This window comes from Oryzias melastigma, linkage group LG9 (assembly GCF_002922805.2).
Source record: "Oryzias melastigma strain HK-1 linkage group LG9, ASM292280v2, whole genome shotgun sequence".
NCBI classification, from domain to species: Eukaryota; Metazoa; Chordata; class Actinopteri; order Beloniformes; family Adrianichthyidae; genus Oryzias; species Oryzias melastigma.
Window position 1 is genome coordinate 15,157,198 of NC_050520.1, and position 23,051 is coordinate 15,180,248.

The 23,051-nt window shown below is 34.9% G+C and overlaps 3 protein-coding genes and 1 non-coding gene across 6 annotated transcripts; 1 reads left to right on the plus strand and 3 right to left on the minus strand.

The window, feature by feature from the left end:
* Positions 1-3,002: 3,002 nt before the first annotated feature.
* On the minus strand, positions 3,003-4,956 carry LOC112148584 (trypsin-1). Its single transcript, XM_024275816.2, has 5 exons — positions 4,641-4,956; positions 4,374-4,536; positions 4,037-4,290; positions 3,826-3,965; positions 3,003-3,746 (listed from the first exon to the last, which is right to left on the minus strand). Exons 1-5 carry the CDS (start codon positions 4,777-4,779, stop codon positions 3,594-3,596), a joined length of 849 nt encoding a protein of 282 aa, XP_024131584.2. The 5' UTR covers positions 4,780-4,956; the 3' UTR covers positions 3,003-3,593.
* A 4,732-nt stretch (positions 4,957-9,688) lies between these two features.
* trnai-aau lies at positions 9,689-9,762 on the plus strand. Its single transcript has one exon. It is a non-coding gene; the product is annotated as a tRNA-Ile (tRNA).
* Positions 9,763-10,406: 644 nt separating this feature from the next.
* Positions 10,407-12,144, minus strand: LOC112148583 (kallikrein-2). Its single transcript, XM_024275815.2, has 5 exons — positions 11,774-12,144; positions 11,523-11,691; positions 11,147-11,427; positions 10,937-11,076; positions 10,407-10,857 (listed from the first exon to the last, which is right to left on the minus strand). The coding sequence occupies exons 1-5, from the start codon at positions 11,808-11,810 to the stop codon at positions 10,714-10,716; spliced, it is 771 nt and encodes a 256-aa protein (XP_024131583.1). The 5' UTR covers positions 11,811-12,144; the 3' UTR covers positions 10,407-10,713.
* Positions 12,145-13,934: 1,790 nt separating this feature from the next.
* golm1 (golgi membrane protein 1) lies at positions 13,935-22,207 on the minus strand. Of its 3 annotated transcripts, none has more exons than XM_024275811.2 (11): positions 22,077-22,207; positions 20,864-21,005; positions 19,712-19,891; positions 19,529-19,583; positions 19,339-19,441; positions 18,890-19,013; positions 18,381-18,522; positions 18,039-18,263; positions 17,799-17,963; positions 17,295-17,393; positions 13,935-15,723 (listed from the first exon to the last, which is right to left on the minus strand). In XM_024275811.2, the coding sequence occupies exons 2-10, from the start codon at positions 20,996-20,998 to the stop codon at positions 17,296-17,298; spliced, it is 1,227 nt and encodes a 408-aa protein (XP_024131579.1). In that variant the 5' UTR covers positions 20,999-21,005; positions 22,077-22,207; the 3' UTR covers positions 13,935-15,723; position 17,295. The 3 variants fall into 3 exon arrangements, with proteins under 3 accessions (XP_024131579.1, XP_024131580.1, XP_024131578.1); XM_024275812.2 differs by having other exon boundaries at positions 17,820-17,963; positions 22,040-22,196; XM_024275810.2 differs by having other exon boundaries at positions 22,040-22,196.
* Positions 22,208-23,051: the final 844 nt, after the last annotated feature.

Here is a 23,051-nt window from a genome sequence, read left to right on the forward strand (position 1 = left end):
GTGCTCAGGCAGAAGGAGTGTGTTAGAATACACAATCTGGTTGCATCAATATAAGGCAGTTCAAGGTAAAGTGCAGAAATGTGATTAGGATGCATAAACGTGATTACAGAAATATCTGAAAAAAATGTTTGTGTAGTTTAAGCAAAATGTCTAAAAATATACAATAAGTTTCACAAATTTATCCTAAAAAATGAAAATCAATTAACAAAGATGGAAATTTTACTTATATCTGAATAATTCTGTTATAAGGGCAAAACTCATCTAACAAAATTCCAATAGTTACACAAAACATTGTAAAGAAATCTTCAATCTGAGACTTGTGCCACTTCTATTTTAATATTTTAAAGCAACTGTAAAAGCTTTTGCTTTGGTCTGTCAAACACATGAAATATGAATATCACCTATCAGGTTTATTGTGAGCATATTTTTTAAAAATGTATTAGTTTATCTAAATTAGAATTGCTTAAACTATGAAGAATCAAAAGTGTCTCTAAAGTAGTAATGTAGCCTTTTGATGATCAATTCTGAAATTCACATAATACAGATAATGTTCATTTGTAAAACAAAAATGTATTAAAAAAGAAAATGTGTGTTTATCATTTTTTGATTTGAGAAAAATAGATGAAAATGTATCTAAAAAAGGACATTTTTGAAAGAGATAAATCACATAAAAGCTATGTTTATGCAACAGAAACTTTTAATTAACAAAAACCATTAAGTTACTTTTTCATTAACATGTAGTTCATTTTCCCTTTTGCAAATCAACTATTTTTATATAGAATATCACATTTTAGTCTCAACTTTGGGCTGTTTACCAAAACTTAAAATAAATGGGTTAAAATGTATTGATCGGACTTGTTTTGTTTCATTTTTTCTACCAACATTTTTAGTTTTACTTTTATTTTTTATACATTACTAATTCATACTATGAATTTACTAGTTATAAATAAAGTTCTAACTTTACTGTTTTGAATGTGTAATAGTTAAAAACAATTTTCAATCTTTTTTTTCTAATTGCTGTGGAGGTACAAATAATATTTATCGTCTGTACTTTATGGTCCTTCATTAACATTCAAAGAGTTGTGATACTATGTTCAAGTCACTTCTGGTTTTGGAAACACTGACCTCTCCAGAGACTCCTGCTTTACTGCTGCTAATCAGCTGCTAACCACCTGTTCAGGAAACATCTATCCAGCTGCACTAATTTAATATCACATTGCAAGTCAAGGTTAAATTTGTAAGTGTTTATATAAGTATGTGTAAAGTTGCTGCAGTAAACAAGTGAACAGAAATGGCCTTGTGATGAAAGCTGAACATTTTTCAGATTTTATTTGTTTTTGTTTTTTTTAAAACGTAGGGGATTTTTAGCAAACAGTACCACAAATGTCTGCTTCTGTTGCAACAGGTAAAATAGACATTTTTTAAACAAAAGTATGATAAATGTTGGATGAAGAGCCGCTGCAAAATTGAGAGGAACACAATTATAAATCAGATGATTTGTAGCTTCAAGGTGATTTAAATAATGAATTAATTGGTTGAAAAGAATATATATATATAAATATATATATATATTATTTTTTGTGCAAAAGTGGCTGTAAGGTATTAAAATCAGGTACTTTCATAGTTCCTAGACGTAGAAAATATGGTTATATAATATTTTTATATGAACTTATTTGTTCTTGTTTATGTGCAGCTGTGTGCACATTCAGACAAGTCTTTGTTTGTTGAAAAGTAGTTTTACTGTACCAGTATATTTGTCAACATTGTGCACGAAAAGCAGATACTATTACCCCATCGCTGCATTTAACTGTAATTTTCCGTATTAAAATAGACTAAAGCAGTTTCTCCTAAATGTAACAGGACAACCCGTTTTTGTGCACAAAGTGGTATTTCAATCTGTACGAATTGGAATGTGTTTTTCATCTTGATTTGCTCACCTGTTCTGTTTAGTTTAACCTTTTTTTTCCATTTTTATGTTTAAGATTTTGTGACCAATCCACATTACAAGTGGAACTCTACACAACCATATAAGCAAACTACAAGGTGAGAAAAAATAGGGGTATTATACAAAAACGATTTAACCTTAACTGTATTTTTTTATTTTTATGATGAATTTATGATGATATTACGTTTGATCTTTACATTTAGAGATTATTATGTGATTGTTGTTCATTTTTAGGTAAAACTGACAAATTTGGCTTTGAATCAATGCACTTATATGCTATCAAGAGCATAAAGTATTAATTTTAGGGATATTTTTAATTGGTCACCTCAGTGTCCTCCTTCTTTGAAGACAGCTAAATGTGTGGAGGATAGCCAGTGCTGCAGTGTTCTCTGCTGGCAGACTCGTGTCAACAGAATGGTTGGTTTCTCAAGGGCCCGTCATAGAATTTCACACCTTGTAACCCGACAAGGGTCTGCACATACCTTAACTCTCAGCTGTTATCCAGTGAACATAACAAATGTCAACACAGCGTGTAAATCTTCTCATTTTCAGGCGTGCTGAAATGATCCATTTTTCAAGCCAAATTATATTCTGAAGTATTGAGACGTCATTTTTGTCAATGCTTTAAAAAGAAGGGAATAGTTTTACTACATAGATTAATATTAAGCAAAACGGATTCAGGGAGAAAAAGGCAAACATGTTGAAACTCTTTCTGAATCTGTCATTGTCTTTGTTTCTGGCTTTTTTTATTTTTAATTTGCAGTGCTGTTGATCGGGGATCCACAGTGTGTCCTTTTTGTCAAAAGAAGTCCTTGTTTTGATGACCAAAAGCCCACATGTAACATTTTAGATACATTTTGATCTGTCAGTGCAACACTTTGAATTCTTTAACTGGCAAAAGTCACAATTGTGCATGTTTTTAAACCCCCTGTTTATACATTTGCTTAAAAACATTAACATTTTCTAACAAAATCTGAACATTTTTGACTACAAATACTTGCATATGTACTGATTTGTACAATTTTTTGTTTTTAAAGGTCAATAAAATGTGCTTCCCAACTTCCAACTCTAATTTTAGTCACCTAAATCACAAATTTTCTGCTCCAAAAGTGACAGTGAAGTTTTTGTTATCGAAAAAGTGATAATTGCAAACTTCCTCTGTCGTGAGATGAAGCAAAAATAAAGCGATAATGACAAAGCTTTCTTTTGAGCTCCCTCTGACAAAAAAAGAAAAAAAGTTAGAATTTTAAAAGGTTTTGTGATGCTGCTTTAAAAATCCAGTAGATTCTATAGGAATGAACCCCTCCACATTGCTTTGATGTAAAATGCATTGGCTCTGTCAGGATTTGAACCCTCAATCTTCCAGTCTCAGGTCAGACACTCCTCCACAGAGCCGCTGACCTGGAATACTTTACATTTCTATTGACATTTCTGAGTAAAAAAACAACAACAAATGAACAAGAGACAGTTGTTTCATGGACCTTTATGGTCACTTAAATTTCAGAATAAAATGGGTTTATATTTTTATTTTTTACTTGAATAGTTTTTAGCAGATTTTTCCCTCTTTTTAATTGTCCCTAATGCCGTTTACAGCCCAACAGGATTCTGAATTCACAAAATGATCAAATTTGTCCAATTATAATGATCATCAGGTTGACTCTTTTTTCATGGTGTCTTCAATCCACTGTTTGTAGTGGCAGATATCCAGCATCACGATGGTGTTGGCACAATTATCCCGAGTGTCGCTCACGATGATTCCGTGTAACAGTCCGTCAAACTCCACAGCTGAGCCTGAATCTCCCTGGACGACAAGCATCAGAGATGTGGTCATTTACATGGAGAAACATGAAGATACTGATGCATGTGAACGGTTTACTTACATAACAGGCCTCCACTCCAGGTTTAAAAGCACACATTGTGGTGGACTCATCACTTTGGTATTTACTGGCAGGTTTATCATTCTCACCACATTCAGAGATCTCTGTGCTCGCACACTTCACACTACTTTCAGGCTTTCCACCTGTGAATTACACTCATTCAGAAAAATGATGGAACAACAAACCTATTTCTGCATTTGTGTTGCAGTCCCACCTGCTTTCTTGGATCCCATGCCTCCAATGTAAACGACCTGTTTCATTTGAGGTCTCTCACATTCCAGTTTGGGGTAGCTAATAGTTGGAAACTGAGCGGGTGCATCTTTATTTAATTTCATGAGCATAATATCATGCGGATTGTCTTCAGTGAAAGTAAATTGCTGTTCTTTGGGGATTTTTTGCTTGAGAATACTTGACAACTTGTTTATTTTGTACCAGGGCAGTTGTTTTCCAAGCTCCACTTCGACGAGCCTAAGAAAGAAAGAATAATGGAAGAGGTTACTCTCTTTTTTGTGCATTTGGATTAAGACGACCACTGTCTTCAGCCGTCTTACTGTTCTGCACAGTGTGAAGCAGTGAGGATCCAGCGGGTGTTCAGCAGAGCCCCTCCACATACTTTGTCCCCTTGAACACTCTTTATCTGGACGTGGTACTGCCTGTCCTTCTTACAAGGTTGGCTTCCAACAATCCTCTTTTCGATGCTTCCAGAAACAGCATCTGTTCCAAAGAAGAGAAGTAGCAGATGCTGAATAAAAGGACTAAAAATGTGTTTCCAAACTGCACACTTTGGACTTAGTAGTTGAATTAAAACAAACACTTACCAGCAAGCAACAGAACAAGGACCAGGCAAAGCTTCATGATAACTTCTCCGGATGTGGATCTCCTCTGCACTCTTGTTGAAGGATGGATGCTTTGTGAGAAACTCGAGGAGGGATTTTGGTCTTTTAGGTGGATGTACATTTTATTGCAGTCACACCTACTGCTGGCATGGGGGAGGAGGAGGGCTGCAGGATTGAGATTACAGTTTATGCCACATCGGATCCGTTCTTTAGGAGAGAAAGTCACTTATTTCAAGGAAAATTGGTTTAAACAGTCAAGTTATAGAAGATTGCAGTGACTTTTCTATAACTACTTTTATAATGGAAAATTAAATTAATCTTTTTAAGGAAAAAAAACTCGACATTTAAATAAAAGTACAGCTTTAAAAGTATAAAGAATCCAACTGGATTATATTTTTGAATGTTTTTTTAATGGTTGGACAGCAAAAGACTTTACACCTGGTAAGGTACAAAAGAAGAGAAAAGATGATAGTCAAAAATAGATCAAATTTTTTGATCTACACTCCCATGTGAAGTCTATTTATTAACCAAATATAATCATGCGTACGCTTCTTCTCATTTAACTGCACATTTTTTGTTCGCATGAACTTTAAAACAGGATGTTTTAGAAAATCAGCTTGAAAGTTTGTAAAATCTGTAAACATTTTTTTCCAAAAAAGTCTTTCTTTTCATCTTTTTTTTTGGTTGAATTGGACTTTTTCTCTTTTTTCAGTTGTTTTTAGATGGTGATGATGACCTGCACCAACCCCATTCATCTTCTCTGCTTTCTTAGTGTTTGCTCCTTTTAAGGCATGTCTGCTTTAATATAATTGCTGTTTTTTCCCACCAGTTCAGGAGAAGTGTTCCTCACATCCTTCATTTCAGAGGTACAAGGCTGCCCTTCTGTCAAAACCCAGATAAAATAACGTGTTATTTAAGGACTCCCTTTTTGTTTCACTGTCACTCATGTTCATTTTTTTAGACTCTGACTCCAATAAATGACTTATTTCTATGGAAAAAGTCTTAAAATAAATACAGCTTAAGGTTTAATGGAAGATTTTTAAAAGTTGTTTTGTGGAACTTAAAAGTAAAACATCAAAATATTCTTTTGGATCAAGAATATGCTTCATACAGTTTCAAAGAAACGTTAATAACCAAATCGCCAGAGGGAGGATGGACGTTGATGAATGGACGAAGATGATAAACAAATGGCTATGATAGTAAAATTGTAAGTAGCTACCATAAAAAGTTAAGTTAAAGTCAGTTATTTGAAAGAAAACAATTGTGAAACGTAACGTTAGGTCTTTTTATTGGACTATAATAGCAAATGTGTGTGAACATCCCTGAAACCACCATGGTTTGAGGGTAAACAACATTTTCAAGTTTCTTATTTGGGCAACTTTAGCTCAATTTTTAAACTAGACACAGATGACTTTCATACCAGTACTCGACAGTCAGCTGGCATATTGAAACAATATTGTGACAGAAATTACAGGTTAAAATATAATATACTAATAAGAAAAATAATTCGACCAACCGTTACAGTGTAAAAAGATTATGTAAAATTATATAAAATATGTAAAAACAAATGTACAAGAATTCTGCAAGTATTTATTAAAAAATGCATAAACAATATACACATATAGAAATATATATTATATATACATGACAGTGATTATAGAACATCCTGTTAAATGCACTTTTTAACACAAGTTTATTGACATTTCTAAAGAATTTACCTCATTTACCTTCGATTTACCTCATTTAGATGAGAACACAGAATTATAAATTAACATTTTCCATATGGGGTTATAACCTATTTGGTCATTCTTCAAAAGTACTATTATCCCACCTACTGACATAACATAGTAAATGCAGGAGCTTCTGATGCATGAACAAATGGTGTTTAACCGTAAAACACTTTTGCCATCAAAAGTTATTACATCACTTTTGCCAGGTAATTTTTACCCAATACAATATACCCAAGAAAAAGCATTTTTCATAAAAAATAGACCAAAATGTGACAATACTTGATAAATTAGAGTAGTTTTCTTTTATTTTCAACTGTGGTTTATGTGACAAAATGGAAAATAAAAACATAGCTTCATTCTAAAAAAAAAAAAAAAATGAAAATTATTGAAAAATTTGGAATTTGAGTAGAAAAAAAATCCTAAAAAATAAATAATAATGGAGACTTGGTCTTTAGTCCATCCATTCCTGGGACATGTAAGACTTCACCCAGGGATCCATGACACTCAAAAAAAATGCAACATATTGAAAATCATGAAAATAACCTGGCAATAGTGTTAAAGGGATCTACATGCATTTATTTTATTGACACATCTAGCTTTAAACTCCAGCTGGTCTCCCTCAACGACCTATATGAGGTCAACTCTACTTTTGAGATATTAATTACATTCTCAATATACTGGTATACAGATAAATTAGAGAAAAAAGCAGTAAACAAATAAAAAAGGTGCGTAAGTTCATATCTTCAGGTGTCAGAAAGGGCAGCTTGCTCATTTAATTCTCTCATCTTTCCTGTCAGTCTAATTTATTTACCTATTATTCTATTTTCTACAAGTATCATATCTTGACTCACAGGAGCAGAACAGTAAATAGTTCTAAGGACACTGAGTAGAAAATTTACAAAATGTATTTCATTAAAAAAAAATCTAAATTATGATGCTTTAACCCTTTAACACTGGAGCTCCTGTATTCCTGTCCTTTGATTTACTGTAACTTTTCAACCATTAACATGATCAACATATAATTCCAGCAGATTCTGAAGAAGAAAAGCAGTTTGCAATAAATAACATAAATATAAACAATAATAAGAATAATGGATAAAGAACAAAGTTAAGAACAAGATTTATTATTCTCTTTCAAGATTTTTTTAAGCGTCCTTTTCTTTTACAAAACAAATGTTTCATGAACCTTTAAGTCTCAGGTGTTACATGTGGGTGGAAAGTGGAAAAACTGCTGCTTCACTTCCTGTTTTTGGTCAGCAGGTTGAGCTATTTCTCTACATCTGCATGGAGTAAAAAATGACATCTGTCGTTTCTTTCTAATCATCTTGATTATGCATTAGATGATCCAAAATGGCCACTAAAACAAGCATGAGTGTTGAGAAAACATACTGTCTTTGAGTTGATGTTGGCACGCTGATGTAGAATCATGGAAATTATCTGAATAAGGAAGTGGAGAGCCGTTAGTCAGCAGAGTAGCTGAATTAAATGACTGTTTTTGAATGAACAGTTATCATACTTGTGAGAGATTCCAGTTTTATCCAGTTATTATTATTACTATCCAGCCTTTAAAATGTGGCAAATGTACAAAAAAATCTACATTTTGCCATTTTGTCGTTAATCTATGATTTAAAACTGTGCAATGTGTTTTGAGAATGGCAACATGGTGATGGAGACGGAATTTTCAATGTTTTTGCTTGTTTTTTTTTTAATCTTTTTTATTTTTATTATTATGTGTGTTCAAAAAACAATGCCATACAACCTGTTTATCAGAAATTAAATTATCTATCTTCGATAGCAACATTACAATCTAATAAAAACACTGTCAAAAATTTGAACAAACCTGCCCATTCATTTGATTGATTCATTTATTTTCTAATCATATTGTACGAGAAATTAAGAAATACTTTTAGAGGTCTAGAAAAATAACTATGTTTTCGATGACAAATAATCAAACCAAACTTTGCTGCTACTTACTTCATTTATGGTCCTTTAAACTGTATATTTATGATAGTACTCAAAGAAATTCCCATTGAAAAGATACGAATATAGAAAATTCTGAACACCAGTTAAAGCAAGCGCATATATACAGTGCATTTATTACTTCTTTTGTTGCTTAAAAAGACAAAACAGTAAAAGAAAACAAAAAAGGATGATACTTCTTGCAATAGAGCCTAATTAACCTATTTTGTGTTCCACACATGTTACAAAAAATACAAATGAGAAGGGACACCTTCAGTTAGCTAAACGTTTCTGTTTTATGTTAAATTATTTCCTGTTTTATTATGTCTGCCACGCCTTAATCTAACATTAACCTTTTAAATATGTGGATGGAAATCCTGATGCTAATTAAATTCAGACTTTAAAAAAAAATATTGAATTTACCTCTGCATTTTCAATTTGCTTGTTTATCTGGTATAATTTTAATCAACACAACCTCACTAATGCGGCACTAAATTTATTTGGTCATTTTTCTGTACTGTATTCACACACTTTACATAAAATCGTTCAAAAACAAAACATCCCATCACGAAGAAAATGCTTAAATTTGTTATGGAAACCCCAACCATTTTATAACAGAATGAAAGTTTTAAGTGTATTAAAAAAATGACAAGAACAACTGTTTTCAACAAACCAATTCACCTTTTTTTATGGGAAATAAAAGTGAAATTCATACTTTTCTTTGTGCCACATACTGCATATTAACAGTTTCTGTTCAGTTGAACACACAGTGGGACATCACAGCAGAGACGCCTTCATGCTGTTACATTTCTGATGTCATACAGAATGTTTAGATTCCTGTCTGCCTGTTTGGCTTGAGGTTCCAGGAAGCCCCAAAAGTTAGAAATTGCCTTCTGGGTCCATTTAAATTTTTTTTGATTATTTTTTCTTATTTTTTCCCTAATCCTGTTAGTGGTAAAGAATAAAAGAAAAAGGACTTTTAGAGTACAGTTTGATCCAGCTAGATTTCAGGTGATCTGCTTGGCTGGAATCTGCTCACAGGTGTGGGTGTGTCTGACTCCTCCCTCTGTATTCAGGGTGAACAGCTCACCTTGTGTGGGCGGGACTTTTGCAGTGCACAGGAAACTAAGTTTTCGCAAATTTTAGAGAGCACTGTTGGTGTGAGGAAGCCCCTGCTAACATTTGCATGTTTGCTGATGAGGAAGAAAGTGACCAGGAAACTCAATTAAAATGTAGTTCTTTTAATAAAAAGTTGGATCAGACTCGAACTGAGTACTCCCGGTCTCGGGACATGCAAAGACAAAGGTTTATAAAATAAGACTCATTGAAGGCGGGCTCAACGGCCGGTTAGTTCAGCTTGTCAGAGCGTGGTGCTAATAACGCCAAGGTCGTGGGTTCCATCCCCATACAGGCCAAAAATATGATGGATAGATGGATGAAGGCGGGCTTCATTTGGCTTCAAACCAGGGAGGAAGAACTCCCAAAAGCCTTTACTTCTTATGTGGTCATCTTTACCAAACGCACATTTTAAGTGGTGAGTGTCCATGGTCCTGCAAGGGAATCGATGTCCTTGTTTTTCACTTGAAAAGTACTGATTAGGTTCCTTGAAGCACCCACCTAACTGCAGCTCCATGTGGGTCAATGTAACAATGCTTTCATCAATGTGTTCATAACAAAATGTAAAAGTGAAAAATACCATGAAAGTATTCAAAACCTTCATGTAGCCCAATATGAAAAGCTTTATACAAAAACTCATAAACAGATAACTCCGCCTCCCACAGCTGGTCCTCAACTCCATGCTGGAACCGTCTGATTTTGTCTCATTTATTAATTTAAAAGATTGCTTTTGTCCAGAAACTATAAATAAAACCATATTCTTTCTGTCATCCAATGAAATCTAAATCAAAAACTATTAAAGTAAGTTGAAGTTTATTTTAGACATAGTTTTTTATGCTGGCAGGACACCTTCAAATGTAAATCATTTCCAAACGGTTAAAGTAGCTTGGTTTTGTGATTTCTTATGTTTTGTCAATAACATTGACTCAAAAAGTGAGCAGAGTTTTTTTTTTTTTTCCCCTGCAGGGAAGATGTCCCCCCATGTCCCCTGTAGCTCCAGCCCTGCGTGTGGGCCTTTTCTGCCATGTGGAAGTCAAAACATTCCTTTTTCAATATACAGTTATGCAAATGTAGACAGATTCACCCCATAACAAGAAAAAACATCAACTCTGATGAACCAAATCTTTTTATTCAGTGAGGAATTGAATAATTATGCCAAAAGCAGGTTTAAACTGGTTTGCTGGATTCTGAAATCATCAAATTTTCCAGTTTGGCTGATTGTAATGATTATCAGGGATTTCTTAGGTTGACTATTTTTTCATGGTGTCTTCAATCCACTGTCTGTAGTGGCAGATATCCAACATCACGATGGTGTTGGCACATTTATCCGTAGGGTCGCTCACGATGATTCCGTGTAACACTCCGTCAAACTCCACAGCTGAGCCTGAATCTCCCTGGACGACAAGCATCAGAGATGTGGTCATTTACATGGAGAAACATGAAGATACTGATGCAAGTGAACGGATTACTTACATAACAGGCCTCCACTCCAGGCTTGAAAGCACACATTGTGGTGGACTCATCACTGTGGTATTTACTGGCAGGTTTATCATTCTCTCCACATTCAGAGATCTCTGTGCTTGCACACCTCACACTACTTTCAGGCTTTGCACCTGTAAATTAGAATAATTCAGAAACATAGAGTAAAAACAACTTATTGTTACTGTTGTGTTGCAGTCCCACCTGCTTTCTTGGATCCCATGCCTCCAATCTCAACTTTGCTTTTCAGCTCTGGCCTTTTACAGCCCAGCGGAGGAAGGCCGATGGCTGGAAGTTTGGCTGACATGTCCTCGTTCAGTTTTATCAGCATAATGTCATGAGAATTACCGCTTTCATCTTTGAAGGTAAACTGTTGGTTGGTGTTGATTTCCTGCTCGTGTTTTTTGGAGTTTCCTTTAAAGAAAGATTTGGCTTTTGTAAAGAATGACACATCGTTGTTTAACCCAAGCTGCACTTTGACTTTCCTAGAGAAATAGGAATAAATAAAATGATTAAAATGCCAAGCATTAAGAAACTTCTTATTATTTAGAAGTATAAAGCTCTAAATTGTGTGTCTTACTGTTCTGCACAGTGAGAAGCAGTGATGAGCCAGCGGGTGTTCAGCAGAGCCCCTCCACATGTCTTCCCCCCCGCAACAACATTTATCTGGACGTGGTACTGCCTGTCCTTATCACAAGATTTACTCCCAACAATCCTCTTTTCGATGCTTCCTGATACCACAACCGATGCTAATTGACAAAAAACAAAGTTAAAACAGCACACCTGTTAAACATACCTGCATATTGCAGGTGGATCAGAACAAACACCCACCTGAGAGCAGCAGAACGAGAACAAAGTAAGGCGTCATGGTGGCTCCCTCCAATGTGGGTCTCCTAAACTCATGATGCCTCACCTTTTTATAGTGATCATCAGAGTTAGGAGGATTTATTTCATTGGCTGAGCTTTGAGGCTACATTTGCATTTCATGGGGGAAATAAGCAGCAAGATTGAGATAATAACATTTTAAAAAATGAGAATCACTTAAAATAGAAAGAACAAGTCAGGACATAAATGTAGCAGAGTTGGTATTTAAAAAATAAAAAAAAGACTGTGACAACCTGCATCTTTTAAAATGTTTTTTATTACTGGTCTTGTTGTTAAAAAGACATCTTACCACACAACAAATTGAACTTTTTTTATTTGTGTTGTTGACCGTCAGAATGTATTTATGTTAGCTACAAATGTAGTTGGACAAAAATAACTTAAATTGTGTCCAAGATAAACAAAGAAAAAAAATCATCATAAAAAGTCTTCCATTTATATCCTAAAGTTCATTTTTTTTAAATTACCCTATACCTAATTTTATAGCTGTTATGTATAAATCACAGTTTATTTTAAAGCCCTCTTCGTTCAACTGAAGGTGCTCTTTTTCCTTTTCTTTTTTTATTTTTTTATTTTTTTCAAGATAAGCCTAACGTTTTGAATACTCAGACAATAGTTTCGATAAATTATCAAATTCAGAGATAAATTTGCAAATTTTTAGTGGGGAGTTATTGTTACTCGTTGGGAGTCGTTCCTCATTTGACTAAATGTTAAAACATTTGCATTAAAGATATTAAGAAGGTGCTGTCTTTATGGTTTCTGTAAGACTTTTTTATTATAGCATAGTAGTCTCACACACAAGACAGCTGTGAATGAGCTCACACTTTTCCCTCTAGACTCACTATGATGTCTTATTTGTCTTATTTTTGTTTTCTTGCAGCAAGAACCCATAAAACTGTTGCTGCTGGCTTTTTTAGAGGTCAACTGAAGGTCAAAGGACGTCCATTGTGAGAGGGTGCTTGAAAGCCAAATAATTTTTTTGTTATGATCTGCTTGTTAAAATGTGTGAGTAGTGCACAAACTATTAAAGTGAAATCTTTGAATACATTTGTAAAGCATTATGAAATAGTGTTTTCACTGGATTTTGTGTTTTGTTTTTTTTTTTACTTAATTTATTTGTATACTATAATAAAAACCGTGAGTAATTTTCAAAGTTTATCTGATAACAAAGCAAACTTATGAAAAAGAGCATGTTTAAAAAAAATTGAGAAAAAATTCGTGTAAAAATTAGAAATAAAAAATACAAGTTTTATTTAATAATGCTACCTGTTGTAATTACTACAATTATTACATATAGTGAGGCAATAAAGTTTTTAATCAGCCACCAACTATGCAAGTTCTCCACTTTACAAGATGAGAGAGGCCTGGAATCTTCATCATTTTCATCTGGTATACATCAGTTAGGACAGACAAAATGAGATTAATAAGAACTAGAAAATCCTGTTGTCCGTTTTTAAAGAATTCATTTGTAAATTATGGCGAAAGACTAAGTACAAAAGGTTCAACTTAGTTGACAATGACGGCAGTAATACATTTTCTTCACAAGGTTTTCACAAACTGTTGCTGGTATTTTGGTCCATTCCTCCATGCAGATCTCCTCTAGAGCAGTGATGTTATGGGGCTGTTGCTGGGCAACACAGACTTTCAACTCTCTCCAGAGAATTCCATGGGATTGAGATCTGGAGACTATGTGCCACTCTTGGACCTTGAAATACTTCTGAAGCCACTCCTTCATTACCCGGGCAGTGTGTTTGTGATCATTGTCATGCTGAAAGACCCAGCCATGTTTCATCGTCAATTCCCTTGCTGATGGAGGGAGGTTTTCACTCAAAATCTGACCATACGTTCATTCTTTCCTTTACACAGATCAGTCATCCTGGCCCCCTTGGGGAAAAACAGCCTCAAAACATGATGTTTCCACCTCCATGCTTACAGTAGGTATAATGTTCTTTGGATGAAACATTTTTTCTTACCAAAAATTTCCACTTTGGTTTCCTCTAACCATAGAACATTCTCCTAATCCTCTTCTGGATCATCCAAATGCTCTCTAGCAAACTTTAGACAGGCCGTCACATGTACTGTCCCACCGTAAATACCACACTAAATCCAGTACGAATAAAAACAAGTTTTATTATCCATTGTCAACAAAGGCAATGAATTCTTTAATAGTACAGTTTAGAATAAAGACAGCATTTGTAACAAATTAACAACCATTAAAGTTTTTTCAAACACAAAAATTCTGTTTTAAAAATTGGCTTTTTATAGTCAGACACAAAGACTTTACTGTGAAAGACAAGAACAAAATGAAGATACATTTTATTAAACCATCACTGTAAAAATCAATAAAAAAGAGGCAGACGAACAACGTTGCTCAGATCAAAAATAATGCTGACAGTCGATTCACCCTTCATCAGTCCTGCAGTTCTGACAAACAATAATTCTCATGAACTATAATTATTCCTTCAACAGCATTCTGGATTTTAAATTATTTTAAATTACACTATAAATAAAAAAAACGAGTTGACTTCCTGCTAATCAGAATGAAAAACGGCAACAATATTAAAAAAAAAAAAACAGATATTTAAGACAAAGGCGTACTCCTGCGATGAGTTACAGCCTGAACCAACTGCTGAGTAAACCTTTAGATATGCAAATGATTATTCTAGGGAAAGTAAAAGATTATCAATTTGAAGTATTATGGAAATCATGTGGTTAATGCATTTGTGAGTTGTTAAAGCAAAGTGCCTAAAAAGGCAAGAGAAGCACGTGTTTTCTTTTTGTAAAAAAGACTGCTTTTTTTCACTTACAAAATAATCTGTGATGAATGCAGCTTTGATTACTACAGTGCGAAGCTACTGTACAGCTTACTGGCTTTAAGCATGATGGAATGCCCAATATTGTGTTCTAGTTTGTGAAAATATTGCTCATCCCATCTCTGAAACCTCTGTCATCATCTCAGCCTCATATTTGAACTTTAAAGTAGATGAGAGACAACATCAAACCGCTAACGTTGACTTTTTAATTATTTAACAACAGCTAAACACAAACAAAGACCGAACTGCTAAGGCATACAGGAACATGGAAGTGTTTGAGATGTGTGTTCTCAGCAGTTCCGTTAAATACATTCAAAACATGATCCCTGTCTACAGAAAACCTGCAAATGTTTCTGCAACTTTGTGGTGTGAAAAACAGATAAGGGGAGTCATAATACCCTGAAAATTGACTAGAATAGACACATTTAAAAGCTTGATGTTATTGCTTAAAGCCAGACGAGTACACCCACTGGGGAAATGTTATTGACATTTGTGACAAATAAACTAACACTGAAAGGATTATATTCAACGAATCAAATTGGAATACATTCTCTCATTAGCTTGGGCAGGTGATACATTTCCAACCCAAGGGGAAAACTTGACCCTCGAGGATGTTGATGAGTTTTGGAAACGACCGGCACTGCAGTGCCCTCTGCTGGTAGACTTGTGTCGGCTGAATACCTTAAATCTTTGGAATCGGGACAGAATTTCACACCCTGTAACTCTACGAGGGTCTGCACATAACGTAAAGTGCAGCTGTTATCAAGTAAACATAACAAATGTCAACAAAAAATCTTCAGGTTTTCAGGCATGCTGAGCGATGTATTCCTCAAGCCAAATCGTATCACGTTTTCAGATGTCTTCAGTCATCTTTATGCAGCTCATACTAAAGATACTTGGTGAGAAAATAACCCGTTGATAGATAAGACATTCCAGAGAGCAATGAAAATTGTATTTCACCAACAGGAGTTCATTCAACCAGACAGTTTGACTCCCAGGTTCTTTGCTGCTGCATCGTCCTGTAAGGTTGTGGTCTTCCGTTTGTTCTTTTTCTGCTGTGATATGAAGCATTTTTCAGCTCCAGCTCTGCGAATTTAAAAAAAAGTATTGCGTTAATACGGAATGTCCAACAGTGAAAGAGACTTTACCTGCTGATGGAATTGTTTTTCTTTTTCAACCAATGTCTGACTTTAGTAGATTTAAAGTCCAATGAAAGTTGTGTTTTTTGGTGTTTTCAGCATGTTCTTGTGACATTTCTCTATGATGGGGGATATATTTAAAGAAAACTTTTGAGTATTTTTTTATTTAAATCGCTGTAAATCAAGAGGAGACGAAAAATGCTGTTTGAAAAAGCCTACAGTTATGACGTAGAAGCTACAATTGGCAGCCACAAGCTCCTTGCTCCACTCCATTAATGTAAACCAATACAGTACATCCATGAAAGTCTTCATATTCCTTGTGCGAGCGGGCATCTGGATCAAAACTGCGCAGCTTGACAGCTCCAATATTGTTTTCCATGTTTTTTTTTGCACTGGTAATGTTAGGTTGGGGGAGTGTGAGCTAGCGGGAGATTGAATAAACCAGTGGATGATGGGAAATGAGGCCTGCTGACAAGCACCAACATCAATGCTAAAGTCTTTTTCAAACAGCATTTTCTGTTTGCTAAAGATTCATAATGACTTGAATGAATAAATAAATACTCCGAAATGCAATTTTTAGCTTAATTTTGTTAATAAATGTCCTCCATCATCAGAAAAATGTCACAAGAAAATGTTAAGAACACCAAAAATAGGATTTTCATTGGAGTGGGTCTCAAATTTTTCCAAAAGATTTTCAAGAATGAAGAGTCCATCTTAGAAAAGGCCTGTTTCCGCCTATGTATGAATATGTTGAGTTCTAAATTCATTTTCTGTGATACAAGGTGATCAGAAGTCTGTCTAAATCTATTTGAATGTCTCCGACAGTTCATCAAGCTGTCTAGCTTTGTAGTTATACAGAGCATTATGGGTACCGTAGTCACAAGCCTGACAGAGTACCATTCCAACATAATGAAGTGAAAAAAATGTTTGCTTGTATTATTGTAGCTATGATGAATAAAGTTTGACTAATTTGTTGTGTTGTCCTCTCTGCAAAGGCTGCTTATTGCCAATAAAAGCACATTAAAAAACACAGCTGGTTACAAAATACAGAGAACTTCTCATCAAGCCCTCTAACAAACCTCTATCTGCCTTTTGGCCACTCTGGGCATTCTGGGTAGTGTATTCATATCACATTTTATGAGTGTTTTGTGTAATATCTCCTAAACTTAGCTTTATCAATGAAAACCTTTTGTTTTTTCTCTATTTACTGATATTGCGCCTTATAATCTGGTTAACCTCTTAGTGTGAAAAATACATTCTATTCTTCTTATCATGGAGTTTTTTTTATGCTCTTTAGACATAATATCCATGACTTTTTTTCCATGGGAATGTTTAATTTTTCAGAGCTATGAGGAGGGTCTATGATGGGTTAAAATTAGTCCTGGTCACATTTAAGTCTTCCTGAAAAATGACCTGAATGTCACAATGAATAGGTGTCAGCAAAGGTAAATGGAAGACTAAGAAAGCAAAAAGCGGCAGACAAAACAATCAAACTTCCCGACGTGTTTCGGTGCATACCTCAGATTTGTGCAAGTGCAGCTTGTTTGTCTGCTTCAAACTCTCCCTCATTTTCATCGTCTCCGTTGTAGTCGGCCGGATCTTCGTCCATATCCTTGTCTAACACACAGTGCAAAGTGGGTCACAAGCATTAGACAAATGTTAACGTTTCAGATAACCATTTTTCAACAAAAAAATCCTTTTCATCTGAGAGGCTTCCAACTGTAGTACAATGTTTCAAAATTCTAGCATTCACACCTTGCTATGCACATTTTAAAATAAAGCTTTGGAAGAAAAAGCGCGGAGACTAATGAAATTGTACCAAGCCTCTTCCAGCTTTGAGTACATAAGCTAGTATGTGGTAGCGACAGACCTGTGTGAACAATTTATGCTAAAAGTATATACAAAAACCTACATTAGGCGTGTTATTGATGTGTGCCTGATGTGTACATGGCATTGGGGATTAAAGCTGCAGTCAGGTTCTTTCTCTTTGCTTTAACATAACATAGTAAAATAAAAAGATACCAATGTTTTCAGTCAGCATACTCTGGTTTTCCTTCTCCATATCCACTCCATCCACTTCTTGCTCCTCTGCATCGTACTCATCCGGCTCCTCAGGCTTCTGATCAACAGGATGATCATCTGTCTTCTCCTGACTTATCAGGACGCTCTCCAGCATGGGGTCGACTTCTAAAAAGCAAAAATCAACGTTTTGTTGGAACTGTACAGCAAGTGAAATCCAAGTACATCTCAGAAGTGTTATACCTTCTATCTGGGATTCCTCTTCATGAACGTTCATAACCTCGATTTTGTTATTGTCAGACAGGCTGTTTTTAACAGGTATGTCCTCGGCTGGCTCAGGCTTGTCCTTTGTGATGTCTTCATTTTCTGACAGAACTACTTCCTTGACTGCAGCAGCAGACGGAAGAGACTGTGAAGCTGTTTTCAGGACGTTTGTGGCCTGCTGTTGGTTTAGTGAGATATCAGAGCCTAAAAAAGAAGAGGGAAAAAATGTGGAATGTCAAAGTTTTCACTGAACCTCATGGAGTGAGTCTAGCAAAAGATACAGAAAAGTTACTTAAATTGAAAGTATTTGTCTTTGTATACCTCTGTCCGTAATAATATCATTGGTTTGCAGCTCCGAAGTTGCATTGAGTTTAGGCTGAGAGATGCTTGGTTGGTGGCTTCCAGCTTCTGGCACAGATGCAATAGTTGAGTTTTCTGGCACTGCTCCTTTATCTTTGTTATCCTGCATTGGAAGAAAAATAAAACATTATGTCCTCCGAAGTTAAAGATAGATAGTTAAAGCAGGTAAAACAAACAAGAAAATCTGTGGAAATCTATACTGAAACCCAGAGTTTAGATGTGACAAATGTATAAACAAAGACTGGTTATTGCAGTTTAATGGCATGAAACATTTTGTAAAACTGCTATTTTTATGTTGTTCTGAGAAATGCACCATATCTAAACCTAATCTTTTAGACAAGGTTTCTTACATGTTTTTGGTGCCAACATTATAATGTGGCCTTAAAAGGACAAAGGGAAGATAAATTTCCAATCCTGAGTGGATACAGTCTTAACCTTTGTTGTATTGTCACTTGTGTAAACCAACTCACCAATGAAATGACTGCTTGAGGTGAGACGAGCTTCTCCTTTTTCTTCTGGATTTCAAGCGTCGCTTTGGCCACTCGGTCGTCACACAGCTCCTTCTGCGAAAGGACCTGGGACTGACAGTGAGCCCTGCACACATGAACGGATACACCTGTGTTAACCTGGACTGACATGTAAAAGGGTAAGCAATTACTAGCACCCAAGAAAAACAATTGAGCAGTTTTTCTGGAGAAAATGAACCCAAATTTTTAAACATGAAACAGTTTATTGTTTGTTTTTTAGATTAACGGTGTTAATAAAGTTATGTTTAAAAAATAAAACATAGTAAAAATATCTATCCGGCTGCAATTTTATGGTTTGTCGAGTGTATGAATGTCGTCAGACTGAATCATAAGAACTAAAAATAAAATAAATGGAAAGGGAAACATTTTCTATGAAGAAATCTTCCACTTACATGTCAAATGTGAGTTTGTTGTTGAGCGTTTCAACATTGTCTTTGCAGCTCTGCAACTCCTTCTGGAGCTTCCCCAAGTCGTCATTTATCTGATTCAGTTGAACTGTAGGACAGAAAAAAAGCACAAAGTGTGAGAAAAAAACTGAGTGGAATAGAAGAATGAAACAAACAAAAAACGTTTTAAAGTTACCTTTGAGCTCATCTATCGTTTTGGTACCGAGGGAAATATTCTGCTGCATTGTGGCCTACAAGACATAACAGAGCAACATTACAGCGGTTCAAACGTTTTACTGTTCAGGATTCTAGTTTTGGATTCTAAATATTTTCCAAGAATTCTTAAATAGTTTCATCTCAAAACGATGCTGGTGTTCACCTTCTCTTGGCTGCAGGTGGACTGAACATCTTCCAGCTTTTTCTTGTAAAAGTTTTCGATTTGAACAATCTGGTCCTTCTGTCTCTGGATCTCCCCCTGGAACTCATTCTGCTTGATCTCTGCAGCTCCTCGCTCAGCTGCTCCACGCCGCACATGACCCTCCAACTCATACACCTTGTTCTGTGGAAAGACAAGATAAGATTATCTTGAGTTACCTGCAACATTTACACCATTCCTTAATGAGCAAAGTAGCATTTAATAACAGGAAGACATGGAAAAAAAAAAATCAAAGTGCAAACATTTTTGAAAAAAAAAATAAAAAATTGCCAGCCAGATACATCAGCTATCCAAGAACTTTTAATGTGAAATTGGACATATTTATAAGCAAGAACCTTCTGTTTGAGTCTGGCAATAAAACCTATATATGGATGAATATTAAATGTATACCCTTTCAAACCAAATGTCATAAATTAATATTTCCTGTGTGAACTTTGTAAATATTGCTGTAAAATTCCCTGTTTTGTTACTCAAAAATCTTTTTGAAAGTGTATTGCTGGCATCCCATTCTACATTTTGTAGCTACCTGACATAATTTCAAGCAACTCATCTTCGTGACTATAGAAAATAACATAATTTTACTTATTTACAGACTTATTCTTTTTTAAATTACTAAAATGAGCTACACATAATCTTTATTCAGGTCGTTGTTGGTTTTTTTTGTACTTGTTTCTGGGGCGTAAACAAATTTCGGTTCGTGGAAAGCCGATCCTCTGAAATTCTATAACCCTTTCCACATAGTATAGGCTTGGCATCTACAAGCTTGTTTAACTAGTTTTACCAGGCTTTTCCTTTTTTATATATAGAACTGTGAAGGGAGGAGTTTATTACAAAATACAAAACTGTGATTATTTTTTTCAGCAACTTCTTCACAAAACAGGGATGCACGAAAGAAAAACTGCTGAAAATCCTTATCCAACTCATTAGCTAAAGTTTGAATGCATACACAGAGAATTTGAACTTTAAATTCATCACTTTGAGTAAGAAGCTGTTACTACTGAAACCCCAAAACTATTCAAATTTTACAACAATACGGAAATATTTCCTGGTAATTGGATACATGACACAACAACACACAAATGCATACCAGCCTACCTGGAGCTCCAAGTTCCGTGAACTGGATACCCAGTAGTTAAAACCCAGAACCAAGATACAAGCAATTAGAGCAGCGATCATCAGAGGAGGAGATCTCCCTCCACGTCGTCCATTCCCTAGTCCACCCATCGCCATCTACAAACTGAAGGAAAAAAATAAATAAATAAAAACATTAGATTTGACCAACAATTTAATACTCAGTCTTAAACTATAAGAACTATCACAGCAAATTTTCTAAAAAGTGGTGATGTATAAAGTAGAGTAAATTCAAATGTACAAAATCAAAGTGAGGCAGTTTTAAGTGTGTTAACATACAGGAAGCACTGATGGAAAATACTACAGAGAACGCAAGAGTAAAAGTCATTTCCAGGTGGTGACTTTGAGGAATTCTGGACATAAACTAATTTACAAGTACGAAACAGAAATAGTGAATTTGATAAATCACCCGACAGTGAGAGAACACGTGCTGTTTGTGAAAACATAACTTCCACGTTTGTGGTTCTTTCTAAATGTCAGTGACAGTTGATTTATACAAAGCAAAAACTTGGAAACTTTGAACATATTTCACCACAGAGACTACAATCCTAGCAAACTCTACTTAAGCACAAAAGACATTAAATTAATGCAAAATAAATAAATAAATAAATAAATAAAAAAAAAAAGAAAGAAAGCCATAGTAAGTGTGCTGTGAAGGAAAATGAAGGAAGATTGTCAAGCAAGGGCTGAACAGGAAAAGCTAACCGGATGTAATAAAAAATATAAATAAAAAAAGATACAAGCCAAAGTAAAATGCAATGTTTACGACTAATTATGTTTTTTGCCCTTTTTTTTTGTACTTAACATCAATAGTTTATTATTAGGCGTGAACGCAATTCAAATGAAAACTTGAATACATTAAGCTAGAGCTGTATTATATTAAGTACATATTATTTTTTTTAATACCAAGCGAACAGCGAAAGTATTTGATAAAATTGTAACACTCTAGAAATCAAAATCTCAGCAAAGCAGGCCGAGCATCGCATCGCTAGCAACAAAGCTCTTTAGCTGCCGTTAGCTTTAGCCAACATTAGCAAACCAAACGCCCCCTGTCTGGCTCGATATGTAAAACTATAATAATGTACTAATATTAGGCCTACTGACCAAACAACACACATTTAAGGAGAAGAACTGTCTTACTTTTCAGAATATTTACGAAAGTTGAATCTTGACAGACCTGAAATGGCAGCGTAGCGGCTGAGGAGGCGCTCCACCTCTGCTGCTCTGACTGCTGGAGGACTGCGCGCCCCCGCCGCTCACTCACGCGGACGCGCTTCCTGTCAGAGATGGCCTAGAAAAAAAGCTTCAGATCAGCCAGCCTATCATATCCCAAGGACTAAAGAACAGTTTATTTTTAATATGACGTCATTTCCGAAGAATAATCAATTCTGTATACTTGTATAGCAATGTACAGTAATAATAATAATAATAATAATAATAATAATAATAATAATAATAATAATAATAATAATAACAAACATGTACATTTAAGGCAGAAATGTGCTTTTAAATCGTTTTTTTGTACTAACATGTCACAGAAACAGAAATTTTACACTAGTTTAATGAAAAAATGTCTAATTTAATGCGGTAAGCAAAATGAAGATAAAAAGGCCTAAAGAAATTACAAACACAAACAGGATAATGATCACAGTACTGTCTTTATTTGGCAAAACTTATTAGATAAAACCTGAAAAGATGATCGTTCTAAGAAATTGGGTGGAAAAAACTATAAGTATTTTTTGCAGTTTAATCAAAATATAATAAATAGCACATCTAATCGATGACCTTGTGCCACAATCTGGAGGAGGAGCACATGCCTTCAAGCTCACAAGTATGACCCTGGTTCTGATAAAGATTAGGATGACCTCAGTCTTTGAACACCAAAAACAACAGGGACATATATATGTATATTTATTTAAAATAAAAGAGAGAGTTTAATGTCAAGCAACCATTTTTTATCCAGTTTTTACCAATGCGAGCATCAAGTGACAGGATGATGGATAAGTGAATAAATCAAAACACTTAAACTTTTGTACTATTTCCCACTGTTTTCTTAAGCAAAGATGAAAAAAAGAAGAAAACAAAAAATAAAGACTATAGTTCTATGAAGAAAACAAAGGAGGCCGTTGTGTTGAATATCATGCTGAGTTAT